The sequence below is a fragment of the Phyllobates terribilis genome, unplaced genomic scaffold (assembly GCF_046119375.1).
Source record: "Phyllobates terribilis strain yellow unplaced genomic scaffold, ASM4611937v1 Scaffold_1__5_contigs__length_1240528914, whole genome shotgun sequence".
Classification (NCBI taxonomy): Eukaryota; Metazoa; Chordata; class Amphibia; order Anura; family Dendrobatidae; genus Phyllobates; species Phyllobates terribilis.
In genome coordinates this window covers 1013727290-1013752388 of record NW_027362761.1, presented here as the reverse complement: position 1 = coordinate 1013752388, position 25099 = coordinate 1013727290, and the positions used below count along the sequence as shown (strand labels likewise).

General features: G+C 44.8%; 1 protein-coding gene across 4 annotated transcripts in view; it reads right to left on the bottom strand.

The window, feature by feature from the left end:
- LOC141157210 (probable ATP-dependent RNA helicase DDX60) overlaps nt 1-25099 on the bottom strand; it is a 1123923-nt gene that overhangs the window by 581325 nt on the left and 517499 nt on the right. For 2 of the 4 annotated variants that reach the window (XM_073644203.1, XM_073644220.1), the window contains one exon: nt 3745-3852. The exons of the other annotated variants lie outside the window; for them this stretch is intronic. In XM_073644203.1, the coding sequence (XP_073500304.1) occupies nt 3745-3852 (108 nt within the window). The remainder of the gene's footprint in view (nt 1-3744; nt 3853-25099) is intronic. 4 annotated transcript variants of the gene reach the window in all.

The following is a 25099-nucleotide window of genomic DNA, read 5'->3' as shown; positions in this document are numbered from 1 at the left end:
CTGTCTGAGGAAAAGTTTCCTTTTAGCTACTGCTGTTCATGCATGTATTCACAAGATTTCCAAGAAAAAAAACCTTCCTATGGATTTTTCACAACATGTGTGCCTGCAGCTGAGTTAAAGCTATCTGTGACCATCGCCATAGTAAGTACAGGTTGAAGAGACAGCGTCTCACAGAGCCATATATTTACAGCACAGCCATGGGGACAAAATAATCATGACTAAGTCTGGTGCAGTCAAAATGAGTTGATCTTAAATTATATACTTGTTGGATGCTGGTTTCCTTATTTATGGTTTTATTGGATTTACATATATAAAAATTTTGGACATTTTATTTCCTGATCGCTGGAGAATTATTCCTATTTCTGTATGTTCATATATTAGCTCCAATAATCTGTTGCTTAATATTATTGCTGCAATTTTGTATTATGAAGGTAAAAATATGACACTCTTGTATATCCACTCATGCCTGTTATACTCTTGTTTCTCTAATTATTGCACACCTATGTAGTTTCTGCCATTTCATGATAGGTCAACAATTGTTTTAAATATTTTGTCATGGGTTTGTTTGCTATACTCAGTGATCAAGGGACGTTTATGCCTGAAACGCGTCTGGACGTTATTTCATCAACCACCATGAATTTTAATTCTATGTTTAAAAATAAAGTTTTGAATATTTTATCCAGTTGCCGACACTTGGAATTTTTCTTTATATTTTGTCAAGGGTCAGCAGTTCTTGTAGGAGTAGCAATGCTATATTGTGAACGGTCCTGACATTGAACAACACGGTGAGGCTTTAAACTTTTTTTCTCAACAGTGGAGGTAGTGTCCAACTGCTGGATCCAGGTTTCAGTAAGAGCCAGAAGGTTAGAAGAATTTGAAGGGAAAAAGTCATGGATGTAGGCACTCCATAGGAAACCGCTAAAGGAGACAGGAGAAGGCATTCACTGAATGTTAATAAGATTAGTAGGATTCCTGGAGTGCAGCAAAGAATGAGTTAAAGTTACTAGTATAGGGAAGGCCCAGGTTAGGTGAGATGTCTCCTGCAGCGAGAAGGAGTACAGAAAGAGTGAGCAGATTGTTTAGTGATTTGTGAAAGCATCTCTTGTGTTGTATGATGGAAGTGGATGGATTTGTGTGGTTTAACAATGTGAAAAAGAATATCAGTCATAGAATCATAGAATGTTAGAGTTGGAGGGGACTCCCAGAGTCATCATGTCCAACCCCCTGCTCGATGCAGAATTCACTAAACCATCTCAGACAGATGGCTGTCCAGCCTTTGTCTGAAGACTTCCTTTGAAGGAGAACTCACCACCTCTAGTGGCAGCCTGTCCACTCGTTAATCACCCTCACTGTCTAAAAGTTTTTTCTAATATCTAATCTGTATCCTCTCATTAAAGGGGTTTTCCAACGAATAAAAGTTATTTTAAATGAATAGACCTTGGAATGATAATAATATTATAATTGTTCCCCTGCTGTGTACTGTGTAATGGCTGTGTCTGACTGTACAGGGACATGGTCTGATCATACCACACCTCCTGGACAGGGATAGGGGGAGTAAAAGAACATATAGACATTATAGCCGGGGATCACAGCTGATTCTTTCTGTGAGGAAAAAAATTTCCCTGCCTATTTTTAAACAATGTTTTACCTCACTACCTCACAGAAAGAATCAACTGCAATTCCGTGCCGTAATGTCTGTATACTCTTTTGCTTTCTCCCCTGCCCATTAAATACAGCCAATTGTGAAAGTTATTATTCCAAGATCTATTGATTAAAATGTAAAGCCCCCGGTAATGAGAAAAGGGGGCTTATGGGAATATTGGGACTATTAATGTTTTTGTGATTTATCAGGTTAATTGCCTAAATGTTGTTTTTTTCTTGTCTGAGTTATTTAAGGGTTAATGAAGCCGGCAGGATAAACCTAAACAGGTTGCTGGGCAGATTTTACAGCCCTGGTGATGCTTTCTCCAGCTCAAAGAGGACCAGCTGATTGGTGTTTTCTTCAGCACGGCTGGTCGAATCCCTGGTATTTAAACTGAGGCGCGCTGTCTGCGGTGTCCATCTGAAGAACTTTTTGAAAGCTCAGGATGGAGTATTTGCTTCATCGCAAATAGATATATCCCAATCTGCAGGAGGTGAAGCATGGTTACAGCATTGTTTAGCTGATAACACAGAGCATTCATCTGGTCAGGCAGCTCTGTCCGCTCCAGCTGTTGTGGATATCAGTGCAGGACCCCAGGAAGAGGTGGGCGGTAATGATGATGTTCGGCTGTCTGTCAGAACCCGAAGTCCCAGGGTTGCCTATTCCCCTCCTGTTGAAGACAATCGGCATTGCAAGAAGAGAACAAGACCAGCTGAAATGACAGCGAGGAATGAGCTCTCAGGCATCGGACGGAGGAGCCGGTCCACTGTGAGAAGAGGTACCCATGTGGAAGTGGCATCTCCTATACAGCCTGGTGATGTAAGATTTTCATCCTGGCAGGCAGTAAGTATAGCGCTGCCACCACACAATTTTCCTGTCAGCTAGCACAGGCACATTGTCCAGCCCGTAAATGTTTCGGGTTTTAGCCATGACACTCCTGAGGAACAAGTCAAAGATTTTTTCCCTCCTGATGGATATTCAGATCGCGTTGCTGCTACAAGGCAAGTGGGTCACATTCTGGCTCCAGTTTCGAGTCGGTCTGACCAGACAGTCAGGGATCAAGATCCGGGATCACGAGCCTCACATGGATTGAATGAGATAAATAAGGGCTCTGGCCCTTTAGGTTTAAACAATACTAATGCTTTTTTACAGGATGTTTTCAATTACATGACTGTAGCTTTTGCTAGGTCAGTGGATGGTGCAGTTGTTAGTAAGGTTAGTTCTTCTTCTGTGTTACACAGGGACACTCCTTGCAGAAGGCCTCAAAACATTTATGAGACCTGCTTTAAGGAAGCTCTGACATGTGATGTGTCTCCGTTAGGTTATTATCTCTCATCTAGTTTAAAAGAGAAAATTTGGAAGAATGAATTTGTGGATATTTTGTCCCTTCTTCCAGCTTCAAAAGAATTTTTGAAGCATGATAAGAAAACTGACAAGAGAGATGATGACAGGCGGAGGGGAATACCAAGATCCTTCAATAATTGGTGGCAAGCCTTTTGCATTTTCTCATCAATTATTGGTGAACGTTTTACTGAAAATTGTTGTGGGTTATTCCAACATTTAGACATTGTCTTACAGGTGTACAAGAATTTTGGCAGTTTTGCTTGGTTCAACTATGACGAGCAGTTCCGTCAAAAATTATCTGTACGTAAAAATGTTAAATGGGGCGTTAAGGATGTTGGCTTTGGCTAAACTTAATGCTCCCTCAAAGGCCTGTGTCCTCTTTTAGACAACAGTCTTCTGCAACATCTAATGTGAAGAACATACGTAAAAGGTTATGTTTCGCTTATAATGATTCAAGCTGTAAGTGGTTACAGAATTGTAGATATAAGCATGAGTGTTCCTTCTGCTCCGGTAACCACCCAGTTTTCCGTTGCTTTAAAAGGGTTGTCAGTGCCAATCAGCTTCAGCCAAGTACCAAGGATTACATTCAAAAGAGCGCAGACAGCAGTGAGATGGGAAAGAATGTAATTTTGGCAAGAAGCATTCCCAGACAAGGGGACAGCGGAAATAGTGTCTAAAGGTTTCTCTGATGGATTTTTTATACCGACATTTAGAGGTGTAGGTTGTAAAGTTATTAAGATCTGTGAAAGAGCATTTACCTGTAGTCAGGGATAAATTATTCTCTGAATTGGAAGAAGGGAAGATTGCTTGTCCTTTCGTTAATCCGCCTTTTGCTAACTTTAGGATATCTCCATTAGGAGTTGTCCCTAAGAAGGAGTCAAACAGTTTCAGAGTTATACATCATCTGTCATTTCCTAAAGATCTTCCCTGAATAAGTGGATAAATCTGCAGCTGCGCTTAAATTTTCATCCTTTGAGGATACAGTAGAATTGTTGCGCAGTTGTGGCTCTGGTTCCTTAATTGCTAAGGCTGATATCAAATCAGCGTTTAGATTACTCCATTAATCCTGTTGGTTTTTCATCTTTAGGTTTTTGTTTTGATGATTATTTTTTCTTTGATAAATGTCTCCCAATGGGTTTTCGTCTGTCATGTTTTATTTTGAAGCTGTTGCTAGTTTTTTACATTGGGTAGTAGCTAAGGATCAATTATTTGGGGGTATTGTCCACTATTAAGATGACTTTTTGTTTGTTGGCCCAGTGGGATCAATAGTTGGCATGAATTTGTTGCGGAAACTCATCGCAATTACAGAACAGTTGTTTTTTCCAAGTCATTCTATAGAATTTCTTGAGATAGAAATTGATTCTATGAATATGGAATTTAGGCTTCATCCACATAAAATTGAAAGAATTTTGCTGTAGTATTGTTCTGACTATCTGATTATCAGGCGCAAGAAAGTTCTTTTGAAGGAGTGGCAGTCACTGTTAGGATCCTTAGCGTTTGCTTTGCGGGTTATCCCTATGGGAAAGATTTTTTTGAAAGGGTTGTATTTTGCCTTACATTTTCTGGAGCTCATATAAGGGTAACAGCTGATTTATGGGATGATTTGAACATGTGGTTTTCCTTTTTAAATAATTTTAATGGTCGCAATTAGAGATGAGCGTTGTTCTACTCGAACTGTTCGCCAATCTCAAATTCGAGCTGTTTTGGGCGGTGCTCGAGCCGTTCGGCGAACACGAACAATTTGAGAAAAATTCGGCTGTTCGAGGTTATGTTCGATAACTGTTCGTGCACCAAAATCATAACTGGATTTTTTCTCAGTAATGATGAAAATTAATGTTAATACGCAGTTTGAGTGTACAGCGGGGTGGGGGGAGGGGCAGGGGATGGATCTCTGCAGGAACAATGAAGATCTCCATTTTTTTTTCTCTTTCCCGCATTTACAGTGGGGAGGTGCAATCTGTCAGCCTATCAGCAGCGCACACACGGAGCGAAGTGCTTTTTTTCACACAAGCAAGGGCATGTGTCATTGGCAGTGTATGTCACATGTCCTTGCCCTATAAGACCAAGCCATTTTCCCCGTCGCCACCATTTTCTCACTGCTGCAGCTGCGTGTTAGACGGCACCGCTGTTGCTGTGTGCGCTATACCTTGTTAATTTCAAGCCAATTTTCGCACAAATATACAGATAGCTTGGGAGTAGGGAATAGTTGTGATTGCAGTCCTTTTAAGGACTAGGTTACAGCATTTCCTACGACTTTTATCAGGGAGGTCTGTGCTCTTAAATAGATCGGTTGTGGGAGTAAAGACTAATTGTAATTGCAGTCCTTTTCAGGACTAGGTTACATGAGTTCCTATCAGTTTTTGCCAGGCAGGTCTGTGCCAGTGCTGTGCAAGTTTTTTTCACAGCATTTGGCTGAATCTAGCAAAGCTAATCCTTTTTGGCCTATTGCAGAGTGTGTTAGTCAGTGGAGTAGCCTATCTGTGTTGCAAGATATACCACCTGTGTATAGAATACCAATTTTTTTACTGCACCTAGTGAAGTAAAATCTTTTGGGCATAGCATCATTCTATTAGTCCATCTATACTGACCTCCATCAGGTTGCAAATTAAAACTAATTTTTATCTGCATCTACAGTACCTCTGAAAAAATATTTGGGCTTCTAGCAGTGTGTGGGACTTGTTCTATTAGTCCATCTATACTGACCTCCATCAGGTTGCAAACTGAATATAGTTTTTTCTGCATCTACCTCTGAAAAAATATTGGGCTTCTAGCTGTGTGTGGGTCTTGTTCTATTAATCCATCTATACTGACCTCCATCAGGTTGCAAACTGAATATATTTTTTTCTGCATCTACCTCTGAAAAAATATTTGGCCTTCTAGTAGTGTGTCGGACTTTCTCTATTAGTCCATCTATACTGACCTTCATCAGGTTGCAAATTAAAACTAATTTTTATCTGCATCTATAGTACCTCTGAAAAAATATTTGGGCTTCTAGCAGTGTGTGGGACTTGTTCTATTAGTCCATCTATACTGACCTCCATCAGGTTGCAAACTGAATATAGTTTTTTCTGCATCTACCTCTGAAAAAATATTGGGCTTCTAGCTGTGTGTGGGTCTTGTTCTATTAATCCATCTATACTGACCTCCATCAGGTTGCAAACTGAATATATTTTTTTCTGCATCTACCTCTGAAAAAATATTTGGCCTTCTAGTAGTGTGTCGGACTTTCTCTATTAGTCCATCTATACTGACCTCCATCAGGTTGCAAACTGAATATAATTTTTTTCTGCATCTAGCTCTGAAAAAATATTTGGCCTTCTAGTAGTGTGTCGGACTTTCTCTATTAGTCCATCTATACTGACCTACATCAGGTTGCAAATTAAAACTAATTTTTATCTGCATCTACAGTACCTCTGAAAAAATATTTGGGCTTCTAGCAGTGTGTGGGACTTGTTCTATTAGTCCATCTATACTGACCTCCATCAGGTTGCAAACTGAATATATTTTTTTCTGCATCTACCTCTGAAAAAATATTGGGCTTCTAGCTGTGTGTGGGTCTTGTTCTATTAATCCATCTATACTGACCTCCATCAGGTTGCAAACTGAATATAATTTTTTTCTGCATCTAGCTCTGAAAAAATATTTGGCCTTCTAGTAGTGTGTCGGACTTTCTCTATTAGTCCATCTATACTGACCTCCATCAGGTTGCAAATTAAAACTAATTTTTATCTGCATCTACAGTACCTCTGAAAAAATATTTGGGCTTCTAGCTGTGTGTGGGACTTGTTGTATTAGTCCATCTATACTGACCTCCATCAGGTTGCAAACTGAATATATTTTTTTCTGCATCTACCTCTGAAAAAATATTTGGTCTTCTAGTAGTGTGTCGGACTTTCTCTATTAGTCCATCTATACTGACCTCCATCAGGTTGCAAATTAAAAATAATTTTTATCTGCATCTACAGTACCTCTGAAAAAATATTTGGGCTTCTAGCTGTGTGCAGGACTTGTTGTATTAGTCCATCTATACTGACCTCCATCAGGTTGCAAACTGAATATATTTTTTTCTGCATCTACCTCTGAAAAAATATTTGGCCTTCTAGTAGTGTGTCGGACTTTCTCTATTAGTCCATCTATACTGACCTCCATCAGGTTGCAAATTAAAACTAATTTTTATCTGCATCTACAGTACCTCTGAAAAAATATTTGGGCTTCTAGCAGTGTGTGGGACTTGTTCTATTAGTCCATCTATACTGACCTCCATCAGGTTGCAAACTGAATATAGTTTTTTCTGCATCTACCTCTGAAAAAATATTGGGCTTCTAGCTGTGTGTGGGTCTTGTTCTATTAATCCATCTATACTGACCTCCATCAGGTTGCAAACTGAATATATTTTTTTCTGCATCTACCTCTGAAAAAATATTTGGCCTTCTAGTAGTGTGTCGGACTTTCTCTATTAGTCCATCTATACTGACCTCCATCAGGTTGCAAATTCAAAATAATTTTTTTCTGCATCTAACCCAGCCAATAGTTTTGGCCTAATACCACAGTTTGGCCACTCAGCTCTGCTCGGTTACCATCCATTGTTTTTTTGTGCAAACAACTCCAGAGTTGTGAATTAGTTAACCACCAAAATGAGTGGAAAAAGGCCTGCTGCTGGTGGAAAGGGGAATAGGCGTGTTGGGAAGGGGAAAAAAGGTTGTGTCCGTGGGGTAGGTGTTAAAGCAACAGTAACATCTGCAGAAGAAAGACCATCTTCCAGCCAAACTAAAATGTCTACTTCTTTTAGCGGACAATGTGATAAGATCCCTTTCTTACGGCCACGCCAATCGCTACAAATTCCAGATGAGGCACAAAAACAGCAGGTGCTTCAACGGATATCAAGTGCTCCTTTAAGTGGGCTCTCCTCCACATCAACTTCAACATCACAAATACTCCAGTCCTCAAAGGTGTCACCCAAATCGCACTTGCTTCCTCACAGCTCCCAAATCTCCAGCTGCCCGTCTGAGTATGAGGTAGAACAGATGGTTGAGTCTGCAGAGCTGTTTACTCATACTATAGCCTGGGAATCAGAGGTCGACTCCAGCGCTTCTGTGAATCCAGACGAGGAAATGATCTGCACTGATGCCCAGAATCTTTATGAGTCGGATCCAGGACCAGACGCAGAAGGTTCTGACCATAATGTAGACCCTCATTCCCAAACTGTAACTCCTGTTGGTGGAGACAATGAGGAAGACGATGATAAGACTCAAATACCTGATTGGAGCGACAACTTTAGTTTTTTGTCAGGGCAGGAACAGGTTGGCTCTGAGGACGACGGGTGTGATAACGCACAGGGTGATGATGATGAGGTCGGAGATCCCACTTACTGTCAACCCACAGTCAGCCAAGAGATGAGGTCAGCAGAGGAGGTGGAGGAAGATGCTAGTGACGACGAGGTCAGGTTGCGCCTTCCTGGACAGAGACGTAGTACTGGAAGCACGTCAACAACTGCATCCTCAAACACAACTCTGCCTCTCACCACAAGTCGTGGTGGCTCTTCAGGTCGCATGGGTGCTAAGCCTTGCATAGCCTGGGCATTTTTTCAGATCGATAAAGATGACCCAACTCGTGTTATCTGTAACATTTGTCAGCAAAAGCTAAGTAGAGGCCAAAAAATACATAGTTTGAGTACTTCATGCATGAACCGGCACATGGACATGAAGCATAAGTTGCAGTGGGAAGCTCAGTGTGCTACAATGCGGCCTAGCCGGCCGGGCCAACCACCGTCTGCCATATCTTGTGCATCCGCGGCCTCTTCATCCTCTGTGACTGGGGGGACAGCAGTCACACCTGTTTTGGGGCGCAGACCTGCCACCTCTTTACCCGCAACAGCCAGCGTGATTGGCAGGTCATCATTTTCTTTGGAGGTGGTAACACCAGCTGGTGTTGAGCGCTGTCCGACATCGATAGCACCACCTTTGGATCAAGGCAACCTAACATGTCCGCCTGCATCTTCCTCACAGACCGGCAGTTTGCCGGGGACACCCTTATCAACCCCGTCTAAGCACAATAGCCAGCCCTCGGTCCCTCAGATGTGGACAAGTAAAAGACCATTTCCTCCTAGCCATGAGAAAGCTAAGAGGTTGAATTTCACCATCTGCAAGCTCTTGGCTACAGAAATGCTGCCTTTCCGCCTGGTGGACACAGAGGATTTTCGAGACCTTATGTCCGTCGCAGTGCCCCAGTACCAGATGCCCAGTCAGCACTACTTCTCAAAGAAAGGTGTGCCTGCGCTCCACCAGCATGTCGCACACAACATCACCGCTTCTTTGAGAAACTCTGTGTGTGACAGGGTGCATTTCACCACAGACACTTGGACGAGTAGGCATGGACAGGGGCGTTACATGTCGCTGACTGGGCACTGGGTAACTATGGTGACAGCAGGACAAGGGGCTGCTGTCCAAGTCTTGCCGTCCCCACGAGTTGTGCGTCAATCCTCTTTATGTCAAAGTTCCTCCACTGCTTCTGCCTCCTCAACCTCCTCTCGGTCTTCCACCTGCACCCAAAGCCTGTCTGGTCATGCCACAAGCTTTCTAACTGCGCAGAAGGGATCCTGCACACCTCCTTACTATGCTGGCAGTAGGGCTCAACGTCATCAGGCGGTTTTTACATTGAAATGTCTGGGAAATGTGAGTCACACAGCTGAGGAGTTGTGGTCAGGTCTGGAGAACCAATTTCATGAATGGTTGTCTCCACTGGACCTGAAACCAGGGAAGGCCGTGTGCGACAATGCTGCAAACCTGGGTGCGGCCCTTCGCCGCGGCAATGTCACACACGTGCCTTGTATGGCTCACGTGTTGAACCTGGTTGTCCAGCAATTTTTAGCCCACTATCCCAGACTAGATGGCCTTCTGCAGAGGGCACGGTCGCTGTGTGCTCACTTCCGCCGTTCGCATCCCGCAGCTCAGCGACTTACATCTCTACAGAAGTCGTTGGGCCTGCCACTTCACCGGCTAAAATGCGATGTGCCTACCCGGTGGAATTCAACTCTGCACATGTTGCAGCGACTGTGGCAGCACCGACAAGCCCTGGTGCAATACGTTCTGACGTATAGCCTGGGCCAACGAGATTCAGAGGTGGGGCAAATCACGCTGGAGGAGTGGTCTCAGATCAGGGACCTATGCACCCTTCTGCACAGTTTTGAAATGGCGACGAAGATGTTTAGTGCTGACGATGCCATTATCAGCATGACTATTCCGGTGATTTACATGCTGGAGCACATGTTAAACAGAATTCGGAGTCAGGTGGTGGCACAAGAGGAGGTGGAGGAAGTAGAGGAGGAGGAGTTGTATGCGGAAGGGCTAACATCTGCAAGGTCCAGAAGGTCGGCAGCACCAAGGCGGCAGGCATGTGAGGGTGGGGGAGATGGTTTTACCAGGGCGCATGGTAGCAGCCAAACTAGTGAGGAAGGTGCAGGAGCCCAGGAAGAAGTGGAGGATGAACTGATGGAAGACTCATCAGATGAGGGAGACCTTGATCACATTTCTGTTGTGCGAGGTTGGGGGGAGAGGACAGAGGAAGGAAGCATGATTGTTACCTCGCCACCAACACAACAGGGACTTGGTGCTCCTGGATGCGCAACACACATGAGTGCCTTCTTGCTGCACTACCTGCAACATGACCCTCGAATTGTGAGAATTAGAAATAATCCTGACTACTGGGTTGCCACACTGTTAGATCCCCGGTACAAAAGTAAATTTGCAGAAATTATTCCTGCCATAGAAAGGGATGCACGCATGCAGGAGTATCAGCAGAGACTGTTGCAGAATCTTACATGTGCTTTTCCACAAAATACCAGTGGTGCACGTAGTGAATCTCACAGTTCCAACTTGCCAACCGTGGGACCGTCAAGTGTTCAGCACTCAAACCGTAACAGAACCACAGTATCTGCTGGTAACATCAATTTTGCGGAATCATTTCACCATTTTTTTAGCCCATCCTTTGCAAGGCCACAGGAGACAAGAAGTCTGACACATAGTCAACGCCTAGAGACGATGGTACAGGAGTATCTCCAAGTAAACATTGAAGCCACGACTGTGTCACTGGACCCTTGCTCTTTTTGGGCTTCCAATCTGGATAAATGGCCGGAGCTAGCCACTTACGCCTTGGATATCTTGTCATGCCCCGCAGCCAGCGTTCTGTCTGAACGTGTGTTCAGCGCTGCTGGTGGTGTGCTGACAGATAAGCGCACGCGGCTCTCCACTGATAATGTAGACAGACTCACGTTCATAAAGATGAACAAATCATGGATCCGAAACGACTTTTCTACCCCTGTGTCATCCTGGGGAGAGTAAAAGCTTGATGATTGGTTAAAATCACCCTACCAAACGTTTTAAGCTTTCAAATTACTAATCATGTTTATCTGTATCTTGACTGGAAAATAATTTGGGCTTTGTAGCAGTGTGCAGCACTGATCCTATTAGGCCATCTATAATAAGCTCCACCAGTTTTAAAATTAAAAATAATTTTTAGCTGCATCTAGCCCGGAAAATAATTTTGGGGCTCCGAGATGCGCAAGACACATAAGTGCCTTCTTGCTGCACTACCTGCAGCATGACCCTCATATTGTCAGAATTCGAAGTAATCATGACTACTGGGTTGCCACACTCTTAGATCCCCCAAACTTTTCGATCAACCTTTTCATTTTAATAAAGACCAAAAAAATGGTCATTTTTGAAATTATAAGCATTAGCAGGTTGTTAGAAACTGAAATCAAACAGTTTTCAACTCAAAACTTTATTCTAGGTGATGTTACATTTTCACATAGGACCCCTTGTTCGAAAGGAGCTTCTGAACTCTCTCGTCCATTGAATTTGTCAGGTTTTGGATGGTTTCTGCTTCAATTGTTTTGCATGAGGACAGAATACCCTCCCAGAGCTGTTGCTTAGATGTGAACTGCCTCCCGCCATCATAGACACTCCTTTTAATGATGCTCCAAAGGTTCTGAATGGGGTAGAGGTCAGGGGAGCATGGGGGTCACACCATAAGTTTGTCCCCTTTTATGCCCATATCAGCCAGAGATGCAGATGTTTTACGTGCAGCATGAGATGGTGCATTATCATGCAGAAAAATGATCTTGCTGTGAAATACACGGTTCTTCTTCTTGAACCATGGCAGGAAGTGCTGTTTGAGAAAATCCACATACATTATGGAGTTCATCTTTAGCGCCTTCAGGGATCCTAAAGGGGCCGACAATCTCTCTCCCCATGATTCCAGCCCAAAACATTACTCCACCTCCTCCTTGTTGGCGCTGTAGCCGTGTTTGCGTGGGGTGTCCATCAACCAGCCATCCTCCACTCCATCCATCTGGACCATCGAGCGCTGCACGGCACTCATCCGTGAACAAAACAGTTTTGAAATCAGTCTTCATGTAATGTTTGGCCCACTGGAGCCGTTTCTGCTTGTGTGAAGTGGATAGAGGAGGTCGACAGGATGGCGTATGCACAGCTGCAAACCTCTGAAGGACCCTGCATCTTGTTGTTCGGGGGATGTTGGAGGCACAAGCAGCTTCAAAAACTTGTCTGCTGCTATGACAAGGCTTTTTTGCCGCTGCTCTTTTAACCTGACGTAATTGCCTGTAGGAAAGAGTCCTCAATTTGCCCTTATCAGCACGCACACGTGTGTACTCTGAATCAGCTACATACTTCTTGATTGCCAAGACACTTCATCCTGATCATCGCACAATGTTGATTGTAGTCATGCCTTGACCTAAACACTCCACAATTTGTTGCTTCTCAGCAGCCGACACATCCTTTTTCTTTCCCATTTTGGCAGAAAATGTAGGCTGCTTAATAATGTGAGAGAGCCTTCTTAAGTAGTCTTGCCTTTCATTGGACACACCTGCCAAACTAATTAGCACAGGTGTCTGCAATTGCTTACAGTGATATAAAGAGCCCTGACACACATCACCATCAATGAGTTTAACTGACAAACAAACAAATTCTTCCCTTATCACTCCTAAACACTTTTTGCATAATAATTTGGAACGCGGTGTACATGTGCTTTTCCACAAAACACCAGCGGTTCACGTAGTGAATCTTACAGTTCTAACTTGCCAACCGTGGTCTGTATGGAATTGTTCAATAAAGGGCCCAAAATTAAGATAACATAGATGGGAGAGGTCTCTATGAATAGGAATTCCTAAGTATTTGATACCCTGTGAGGGCCAGGCAAAGGGAAAGTTGGACTGGATGGAATCCTATATGGATTTGGGGAGGGAGACATCGAGGGCCTCAGACTTCGCTGCATTGATTTTAAAATTTGACCATGTAACAAAGTGATCTATTTCAGCCATAACAGCATGGATGGATATATGTGATTGAGTGATATATACTAGGACATCATCAGCAAATAGAGAGCACTTGTACTCGGTGCCTCCCACCTCAATCCACCTAATATTGGGGTCATGGCGAATTGATGAGAGCAGGTGCTCCGTCACTAGGATGTATAAGAGAGGGGACAGAGGACATCCCTGCCTTGTCCCATTGGTGATTGTGAAAGGTGATGAAAATGTTCTGACGCACCCCCTGGGCCTTGGGACACCCGGAGCCGGACCCTTTTTGGTGGATGCTGGTGGTTGTAGTCTTCGTGGCGGCGACCCGGTTCCGTGGCTCAGGGCGGTCAAACCAGTGGCGGAACTATTTATGTGGTTTTGATGTTTAAATGTCCGACTACGCCACCCGTGGATTGCGGTCAGAGTGAACCGCCGCTACAGGGCAGACCGCTGAGGCTGGTGTTGTGGGTGCAGCAGAACGTAGCATAACTCCCCACGGGAGGAGTATAGCCTCAGGGCAGTGTATGCGGAGGATGGGGGTGATGGTGCAGGGCAGCAGCAGTAACGACACGGAGTCAGTGATGCAGTCCAGGGCCTTTACTCACAGTTCTTATTATCCAGACCACGTCTGCAGGTAACGGCTGCCCACGTCGTACTGTGCTCACCAGGTGAGGGGCTCAGACAACTCCCAGATAACTTTGGAGCACTTCACAGGACCCCCTTTGTGTGTCCTTTGTCTGACCTTTCTTACCAACACTTCTGTCCGGCTGCCTCGGGCCTCCTCTTGGTAAACTTGGCGCCAGTTTCCCTGACCCTATGTGGTGCCTTCCTAGCGGGTGTAGCGAGGGGCTGCGCCACATAAAATGTCAGAGCCTCCGGTTTCTAGCTGAGGGTCATTTCCTGCCTCCACTAGTTCGGGGACCGGTCTCCCCCTTTGGCCTGACCCCTCCACGCAGGTGGATTCGGGCGTGCGGTGGCGACTCGCCCGTCCGCACCCCTGGGATCCCTTCATTCCTCGTTCCTGGAGCCTTCTCCGCTCCTCTTCCTTCCTTCTCCCTCTTCCAGGCCTGGGCCTCTGTTACTAGGCCCGCCTCCGGAGCAGAGCTCATGCAGAGCCCCTGCTCCCTGCCACTTCTGCTCAGACTTCTCTGCACTGAACTAAGATGGTGCCCACCTTTTATACTCCCTTCTCAATGCACCCAGGAACTGCTTCCTCCCTGCTCCTGCACTACAGGGTTCCCCTTCCTCAGTGTTCCCTCCCCCCACTCCAGCCAGGGACAGGGACTGTCGTGCCCATCTCAGGGGCATATTAGTCGCCCTGCCCCACGGCAATGTGGTGTAATGCATGCAGGTGTCGGGTCCTGATCCACACTCCATCCTTACCTGAGAGTGAGATATCACACCTCTGGGTGAGGTGCAATACGTCTGTAGCAACCGAGCCCTCAGGGTGCTACAGTTCCATTTATCTTCAGCCTAGGTGACGTATTGCGATACAGGGCCGTGATTTTGGCTATAAAAGGGTCCCCTAGACCCCTACCCCAAGCTTTTTAAGAGAATCATATATGGCGTGCCAGGAGACTCTATGGAATGCTTTCTCAGCATCCAACGAGAGTATCTAATTACAAATTTTTAACTGCATCTAGCCCAGGAAATACTTTGTGCCTAGTAGCAGTGTCTGCTAGTCAGCGGATTATCCCGGCTGTTAAGCAAGCTACACCACCTGTAGTTTAGACACTTAATTTTTTCAAAGGAAATGCTTCGGGACCATGGGATACTCAGTGAAGAGCATCAGGAGGCACCCCAAGGCATAGGGGCTGGGACTGGCAGTAGGATGCCTTGCGGTGGACAGCCGAGCTCGATCCTTATAAAAGCTTTTTAACTGCAGCAGCTTTAGTGGACGCTACTGGAGCTGGAATTACGCGGCTGCTGGCATGAGACTTGCCCTCCAATAGATCCTTGTAAATGGATTTAAAGTGTATTCATTCAAATTAGAGAGACAATTTAAATTAAAAAGCTTAGAGCTGCCTCCACCACAGGGGGGCTCGCTCGACCCACCAGCGGACAGGCACCAGTATTGGGAGAGGGGGGCTGGCCATCAGGGTTCACCGCGGCTCTGGCACAAACCCGGCGACACGGAGGTGGCACGGGCAGGAGCGGACTGGCCGTGTCGGCTTCTCACTTTTTGGATTTTAGAAGGGCATGACATGCCTATATCTGTGTCTCCCCCTCCTTTTACTCCTCCACCTCTTTTATTTTCGCATGACTATATGTACTTGTCACTTTTCCATGTGTTAGTTGTGTCTTCTGAGCAGTTTGTCAGCTTTTGGACACATTTGAAGGTGTTTTCTATGTGTTTCTATGTGTTTTTGTTTGCCTGCCATTGGTTTTAACGGTGTTCGAAGGTGTTCGACGAACAGTTCGACGAACAGTTCGGCGAACACACGGGTGTTCGACGAACCGAACCGAACTCGAACACTACGGGGGTGGCTCAACACTAGTCGCAATGTGATTCAAGACCAGTTTGTATCTATTGTGAGTTTGTCTTTGTTTACATCTCGCAGTGCAGTTGGCTTTGAATGTTTTTGGTCGGGACATTGGTGTGCTGAACCTTGGCATAGGTTCTGGGAACAGAAGCAGATTTTGATAAATCTGGTTCTCTTAGAACTTTTCCTATTGTAGTCGCTGTTGTTATTTGGGGTCAATTTTTCAAAGACAAAAGAGTTTTTATATTATCAGATAATGAAAGAATTGTTATCGTTCTAAATACTTTGAACTCCAAGAATGTTATGGTGGTGAAGCTCCTTAGGCATTTAGTGTTGTTCTGTTTAAAATGTAATATTTGGATAAAGGCTAGATTTGTTTCTACTGGTAAGAATATAGCTGGTGATGCTTTGTCCCATTTCCAATGGCAGGCTTTTCGGAGATTGGCATCAGAAGCAGATCGCGAGGGGACAGGTTGCCCTCATCAATTATGGAGCCTGATCTTTGATTAGTGTCCCATTTTACTGAAATATCTGTACTAAAACATGGAATGATTATTCTACATCTTAGATTAGATGGTTGTCTTTTTGCAAACAGGCTGGTTCTAACATTTTTTCAGCAGATTTTTTTTGTCGGTCTCTTTTGTATCAGATCTAATTGAAAAGAAATATTCTTATTCTTCTGTAGCTCGTATTGCTCACGGGATCTCATTTTTTCAGAAATTATTACGAGCTGAGGCCATTGATTAAAATTTTTCAGATGAAACAATTATTAAAAGGTTTTAAGAGAGAAGTGGTCTCTGTGGATAAAAGACGTCCTGTTACTCCAGTTAGTGTTGAATTGTTGTATTTGTTGAATTCTGTATATTCATCTCGTTTCCAGTTTGTGCTTTTTAAGACAATTTTTCCTATTTCTTTATTCGATGCTTTGAGGAGCAACGCGGTAGTCTCGGATAGTAAATTTCATCCTTCTGGGATTTTATAGGATGACTTTGTTATGGAATCTAGTGGCTTTAGCGTTTGTATAAGAAAATCAAAAAACGATCAAATGTGTAGAGGGACATGGCTACGGTTGTCAGCAATTAATAATAATATTTGTCCTTTTCTTTCTTTGTCAGAATATTTAGCTATAGCTAGACCATTTTCCAGTGGACCTCTGTTTGTTCATTTAGATGGTTCTTTGGTAACGAAATTCCATTGTGATTTTTCTGCACATTCTTTCAGGATCAGTGTGGCGACTGAAGCCGTCAGATTGGGTTTTAGTGAGGAAGCGGTAAAAAAAACTTGGGATATGGGAATTGAGTAGATTTAATATTTATGTTAGACCTCATCTGATATTAATTTAATCTGTCTCTTAGATCCTGAGGTCAAATATATTTGGATTATTGGCCACTCCTTTGTACATTGGACCGAAAAAAGAGCTTTGGTATGAAAATATGGGATTAATTTAGGTTTTGATCTTGTTTATTTTTCTTTATGCTGGTTGGGCATCCGAAGTTTGAAATGGTGTAATTTATTGAACCAGATTCTCCATGCTGGACTGATTTTTTCATCCCCAAGTGTGATTATTATTCATGCTGGAGGTAATGATATTGGAAAAGTTAAGACTAGAGATATGATTGAAGAAATGAAAAGTGTTTTCCTTTGCTGTAAAATTGTTTTTCTAGATACGTGCTTAATTTTTTCTGAAATTATTCCTAGATTAATATGGAGTTGTAACGATAAGTTTTTGATTAAGATTAAGAGAACTAATAGAATGTTGGATAAGTTTGTTCGGTCTATGGGTGGTTTCTCATACCGCAATATTGAACAGGAGGACTTTATTCCAGGTTTATTTAAGAGTGACATGGTTCATTTGTTGGAGATCGGTCTCAATATTTTTGGTTGGTTTACAAAATATGATTGAAGCTGCAGTGCTTGGGGTGGCCATTCCGGTTGTTTGATCGTCATGGCTTGTGGGAGGTAACACTCAGCCTTCTGGCTGTGTGGTTTTAATTAATTTATAAATGGACTGGATTACCGACTTGAGTCAAGTAAGAACTGAGTCGTGTTGTTTTTGATGTGTGATTATAAGTTATGTTATTTATTGTTAATTATTATTTGTTTATTATATCCTTAATAGTGATGAACGAGCATACTCGCAAGTACATCTCAGTACTAGAGAAGCTCGGAGCTCGCCGAGTACTTGCGAGATGCTCGGGCAGATGCTCAGGTCCCCTCCCTGCACGTTTGGCGCTCTTTAGAGCGCCAATCAACATGCAGTGATTGCCTGCCACTCATTGTAATGCCGCAGCCATGTTGGTTGTGGCATTACAGTGATTGGCTGGCCGCACAGCATCATCAGGTCTATATCAGGCCTGGCACCGCTGTGATCGTCAGTCTACTCCGCAATCAGGCAGTGTAGGGAGAGGTGCTGCTGAGCTAGGGAGAGATTTGGTTGTGTATTAGGTAGTGTAGGGAGAAAACAAATACATTACACATATCCATCTCAACAAACAGTCCTTCTGAGGACTAATCCATCTGCAGAGATATCAGGCAGGCAGTGTATATAGGCAGACAGGCAGTGTATAAAGCAGACTGCAGTGCATATAGCACAAGATGCTCCATTCCAGTTCTGCCTTCTGCTGCTGTTAGATATTTCTAGACAAAGGCCCAGGTCTCAGGGGCCAGGAATAATTTTTTTGAGATCTTAATCCTCATTATTTGCTTAAAAAGAAATCCAGAGAACACTGTTTTTCTGCACCATTTGCTTGTTGGCACTGCAGAAAACAGCCAGGTCCTTTCCATATTACAGCGCTAAAAATCCAGCTATTTAAAAATGTGGTTTCTCCGTCACACAGATCACATTCACATATAATTGCGCTGAAAATACTGCCATTTTTGGCCTCCATTCAAATTTTTTTTCAGTGTGTCAGCAAAGTTTTTGACACCGGTTTGCTGTACAAAATAGTTACCTGCAGGCCAGGTATTTAAAAATGTGGTTTCTCCGTCACACAGATCACATTCACATATAATTGTGCTGAAAATACTGCCATTTTTAGCCTCCATTCAAATTTTTTTTCAGTGTGTCAGCAAAGTTTTTGGCATCGGTTTGCTATTCAAAATAGTTACTTACAGGCTAGATATTTAAAACTATGGTTTCTCCATCACACAGATTACATATAACTTCGCTCCAAATTCAGCCATTTGTAGTGAGCGTGGAAGATATTGTCCTCCATTTAAAATGGGCAAGGCACATGTCAAGGGATGGGGAACTGGACGTGATAGTGATGGTGCATGCAGAGGCTGAGGCCAAGGCCGTGGGCAAGCTGAAATTGTGCCACAACAAACACTCACATCTTCTCGCCCAACCTTCCTGTCCCAATTCCAAGGGGACGGCAGCACACCACTATTTAACCCAGAGTAGTGTCAAAAGGTTGTTGGTTGGATAGCGGATAATGCTTCCAGTTATTTAGCCACCACTACCCTGTCTTCCACACGGTCAAGTCTCAGTAGCCATGAGTCTGGACCGCATATTTCTCACCCTGATCCTCCTTCCTCCCACTATGCCGAGTGCCCGGAGACAACTCATCCCACACTTGGACACTCTGAAGAGCTGTTCACTTTTCCATTTATAGCTTCGGGGCTCTTGCCCGGTCCACTTGAAGCGGGGCAAGAGGAGATTACATGTAGAGTTGCCCAAATATTTGATCAGCCACGGTCACACGAAGGCGATAGTGGGAAATGGTCACAAGAGGTGGACGATGATGAGACACAATTGCCAGAAAGTCAGGAGGAGGACCAGGGTGCGGAAGTGGAAGACGAGGTGGTGGATGATATAGTAACTGACACACCCTGGCTGGAGGACATGCAGAGCGAGGACAGCAGCACACAGGGTGGGGGAGGCAGAGCACCCCAACAGGCAGGAAGAAGCAGTTTGGTGGCCGCAGACAAAAGGCAGGAAACCGTTCCCTGTAACACCAACATGAAGGAAGTTGCCAGGATAACTGTTAGGTCTTCCCGAGTCTGGTTGTTTTTTAAAGACTCTGACGATAACTCCAAAAAGGTCATTTGCACCACCTGCCAGGCCAGCGTCATCAGGGGTGGTAAAACTAGCAGCCTGACTACCACCAGCATGATCAGGCACATGGCAGCAAAGCACCCGACTTTGTGGGCCGAACCTCAGGGTCCAGGAACAGTGTCTACGGGTGGCACCGTTGCTTCTTCCGCTGTTGGGCAAGCAAGCCAATCCCCTGTCCATGGTGCATGCGAAGATGCCTCCTGCCCTGCACCTGTCGTTGCACACTCTGAAGTAGTAGCATAAGGAAGCACGTCCACATCCTTGTCCCAGCGCAGCATTCAGTTGTCCATACCCCAGTCCTTGGAACACAAGCACAAATACGCAGCCAAGACCCCACAGGCCACACTACTAAACTCCCACATTTCATGACTGCTTGCGTTCGAAATGTTACCTTTTAGGCTGGTGGAGATGGAAGAATTCTGCAACCTGATGGCGGCGGCCGTCCCTCGGTACTCGGTCCTCAGCCACCACTATTTCTCCGGGTGTGTTGTCCCCGCATTCCACAAGCACGTGTCCCAAAACATTAGCCGTGCCCTCAACAACGCAGTTACCGGGAAAGTTCACCTAACCACAGACACGTGGAGAAGTGCTTGTGGGTAGAGATGAGCGGTGTTTGACTAGAACTGTTTGCCAATCTCAAATTCGAGCTGTTTTGGGCGGTGTTCGAGTCGTTCCACGAACGCGAACTATTTGCAAAAAATTTGGCTGTTCGAGGTTATGTTCTATAACTGTTCGTGCACCAAAAGCGTAACTGGATTTTTTCACATCATGCAGGGATTGTCTGCCACTCACTGTAATGTCACAGCCATGGTGGTTGTGGCATTACATTGGTTGCCCAAATCTATGGGAACAGTGCTCACAGTGAAACATGAAAAGCCAGCAATTCAGCAGCAGCATACACCGGTACCCGACAATTTAGAACAGAAAGAATAGAGCATCACAAATAGATTAGATAGATAGAAACATGTCAGACACATATATAATAAGTACAGTGATAGTATTGATTACTGTACTTGTCATTTAGTGTTAAAATAAAGGATTTATTAAAAAAAAAATTGGCGTGGGGTTCCCCGTAATTTTAGTCTCTAGCAGAGGTTAAGCAGACGGCTGGGGCAGATGTTTGAAGCCTGGGAAGGGGGTAATACCTACGGAGCTTCCCAGGCTACTAATATCAGTCCCCAGCTGAATACCTAGCCTTTACTAGCTATTAAAATGGGGGACCCCCCAACAAAAATGACGTGGGGTCCCCCCTATTTTAATAGCTAGCAAAGGCTAGGCAGACAGCTGGGGGCTGATATTAATAGCCCAGGAAGGGTGCCATGAATATTGGCCCCCTCCCAGGCTAGAAACACCAGCCGTCAGCCGCCCCAGAAATGGCGCATCCATAGCATGCGCCAATTCTGGCACTTAGCCTCGCTCTTCCCACTGCCCTGTAGCGGTGGCAGTGGGGTAATAGGGCTGGGGTTGATGTCAGCTTATAATGCCAGCTGACATCAAGCCCAGGTTAGTAATGGAGAGGCGTCTATAAGACACCCCCATTACTAACCCCATAGTCAAAGTTAAAAAAAACACAAACACCCAGAATAAAGTCCTTTAATTGAAATAAACACACAATTCTTTATTGTTCTAAATTAAACCATACTTACCATGATGCCCATTCCAGATGAAGCCAATGTCTTCTGCAATAAAAGTGAAATAATAAACCAATCTCATCCTTACCTTTCCATGGTTCCCAGGACGGCTCCAGCTCTGCTACATTCACATGACAGGCTGGATCACAGCCGAAAGCTGCCATCCAGCTTGCCATGATGCAGACACTGAGAAGCGCAGGCATGCTTGCGCTCCTCAGTGTCTGGCTGTGATGGCATCCAGATGAGCTGAGTTCATGTCCAATGAACTCAGCTCACTCCCACGCTGTCAGTGACGTGCATGAGGTGAGCTGAGTTCATTGGACATGAACTCGGCTCATCTGGATGCCATCACAGCCAGACACTGAGGAGCGCAAGCATGCCTGCGCTTCTCAGGGTCTGCGGCATGGCAAGCTGGATGGCAGCTTTCGGCTGCGATCCAGCCTGTCATGTGAATGTAGCAGAGCTGGAGCCGTCCTGGGAACCATGGAAAGGTAAGGATGTGGATGGTTTATTATTTTACTTTTATTGCAGGACATCGTTGGCTTCAGCTGGAATGGGCGTGATGGTAAGTATGGTTTAATTTAGAACATTAAAAAAATGTGTGTTTATTTAAATTAAAGGACTTTATTCTGGGAGTTTGTGTTTTTTTTTTAACTTTGACTATGGGGTTAGTAATGGGTTTGTCTTATAGACGCCTCTCCATTGCTAACCTGGGCTTGATGTCAGCTGACATCAACCCCAGCCCTATTACCCCACTGCCACCGCTACAGGGCAGTGGGAAGAGCGAGGCTAAGTACCAGAATTGGCGCATCCTATGGAGGCGCCATTTCTGGGGCGGCTGACGGCTGGTGTTTCTAGCCTGGGAGGGGGCCAATATCCATGGCACCCTTCCTGGGCGATTAATATCAGCCCCCAGCTGTCTGTCTAGCCTTTGCTAGTTATTAAAATAGGGGGGACCCCACGTCATTTTTTTGGGGGGGGTCCCCCATTTTAATAGCTAGTAAAGGCTAGGTATTCAGCTGGGGACTGATATTAGTAGCCTGGGAAGCTCCGTGGGTATTACCCCCTTCCCAGGCTTCAAACATATGCCCCAGCCATCTGCTTCTCCTCTGCTAGAGACTAAAATTACAGGGAACCCCACGCCAATATTTTTTTTAATAAATTCTTTATTTTAACACTAAATGACAAGTACAGTAATCAACACTATCACTGTACTTATTATATATGTGACTGACATGTTTCTATCTATCTAATCTGTGTGATGCTCTATTCTTTCTGTTCTAAATTGTCGGTGTCATGAAAGTCAGCCGCAATCTTAGGTATGATACGTCATACCTGAAGATATTCCCTATTGTCACAAAGCTCCTAACATGTCACATTCTGCAGCCCCTGGCAAACAGAGCAATTCGCCCCCACCTCTGGAGATCAGTCTCCAGAAACTGCTTTGATATGGTAAATAGATGGGCCAGTTTTTGTTGTGTCCAAGCAGGGCAGAGTCAGCTAGGCCCCAGGGGGGTAATTAACACCTTGATGTCACTGGAAACCGAAAGCAAACCATTTGTGCAAGCCTGCAAACCTTTCCATTGTCTGAAGAAACCATGTGCTTTCCTTGTGGAAAATGGCCGCCAACAGCTGCAGATACTATCCATTCATAACCACACGATACAAGTTAGGGAACCCAAATAAAATGTATCATGTGAGGAAGGCGCCCACGGACACAATCATGGGACTTATAAATCCATGAGTGGCCTGGAAAGCTGGATATTTAGAAGAACCATATACAAGGTCCCTGAAGAGGCATGTTTAGAGTTAATGGCTTCCCCACAAGAGGAGGATCACGACGAGACCTCTGGTGATAAAATGAGATCACCCCAGGGAAAGTTATGGGTACTTTTCTAAAATGAAGCTAAAATGAGCATTGGTAGGGGGGGCGGGTCTTAGTAAACTGACATCACCAAGAGTGGGCGTGACAGGACTTTAGTATAGCCGACAGCCAGAAACCCCCTCAGTTTGTCCCAGGAGATGATGTGAACAACTCCTAACGTCGGGTCCAGGTCTCTGAGTGGGAGGAGCACCTTTGCCATGTGCTACTGAGGCCGGGACGACTGCAACTAAGCTTGAACCTGTGGGATCGCAAATCCTCTCTTGCACCACAACAACGGTAACTGATTTATCGTTGTTATTCCTGTGTTTTGTATTTCTAATTGTTATAGCTCTTATTCTGGCCAAATACCATTGTATAGTTAATTGTATAGGCTTGTAATCTAGTGTATTCTTATAATCGATTAAATCATAAATTAATCGCGGGCTGTACCCTTTACTCTGCATATACGAATCCATTGGTTCGGAAACGCTTGGCTGAAACGCTACTGGGTTGGTTCCTGACCCGATACAAGTCTATTAACGGACCAGGCTTGTATCAAATGAGAACTGGTGGCAGCATACCATCTGGGGGATTTGAGGAAGGCTGGCAGTGACGGTCGGAGGTGTGGATATATACTACTGGCGCAGCCAGGGGAATATATATACCGCCCTCCCTGCAGAGGGCCTCAAATACCCAGAGGGCTACAGGACGGCCTCTCCAGCGACCACTCGCTCTAGGTGCAGTACCTTGACTGACCTGAGTGGCAAGGAGTCGCCAGAGAGTTGTGCCTGTATCGTGGCGTCACGGATTGGTGACGTGTAAGGGACAACACACCACCGTGTTTTCCCCCGCTGGTAGCAGCTTCCTGGCACTACTTACTCTAGGTGCAGTAGCTTGACTCACCTGAGAGGGCGCCAGAGAGCTGCACCCACCGGCCGGCTTTCATCACAGTCGGGTACCGATGCTGAATTGCCTGCCGGCTTTTTTAAAGAGACGGTGCATGAAAACACTATTATTTTTTTCAATAAATCCTTTAACACTAAATGACAAGTACAGTAACCAACACTATCACTGTACTTCTTATATATGTGACTGACATGTTTCTATCTATCTAATCTATGTGTGATGCTCTATTCTTTCTGTTCTAAATTGTCGGATACCGATTCTGAATTGCTCGCCGGCTTTTTTAAAGAGAGTGTCTTCTGAGCAGTTTTTCAGCTTTTGGACACCTTTGAAGGTGTTTTCTATGTGTTTTTAGTTGCCTGCCATTGGTTTTAACGGTGTTCGATGGTGTTCGACAGTGTTCTAGGTGTTCCACGAACAGTTCCACGAACATCCCGGTGTTCAACGAATCGAACCAAACCAAGCACTACGGGGGTGGCTCAACACTACTTGTGGGCAGGGACGGTACATCTCACTGACGGCACACTGGGTTAACATAATGAAAGACGGGACCCAGTCGGACCTTGGGACGGAACACGTCCTCCCGACGCCAAGGATTGCGGACCCTAGGTCAATCAGGGTTACCCCCACAGTCTACAGCTCCTGCACCTCATCCTCCTCAGCCTCCCCCTCCTCTTCAACCATACAGGGTGATTACACACAGCCCAGCCTCATATCATCCCAATGTGGATTGGGTGACAATGAGGAAGAGGAGGAGGAAGAACTGGAGCTAGTTTCATGCGCTATAGATGGTACTACCTGCACAGCTGTCATACCGTCTGTTCAGCGTAGATGGCCAGAGGACAGAGAGGAGGAGGAGG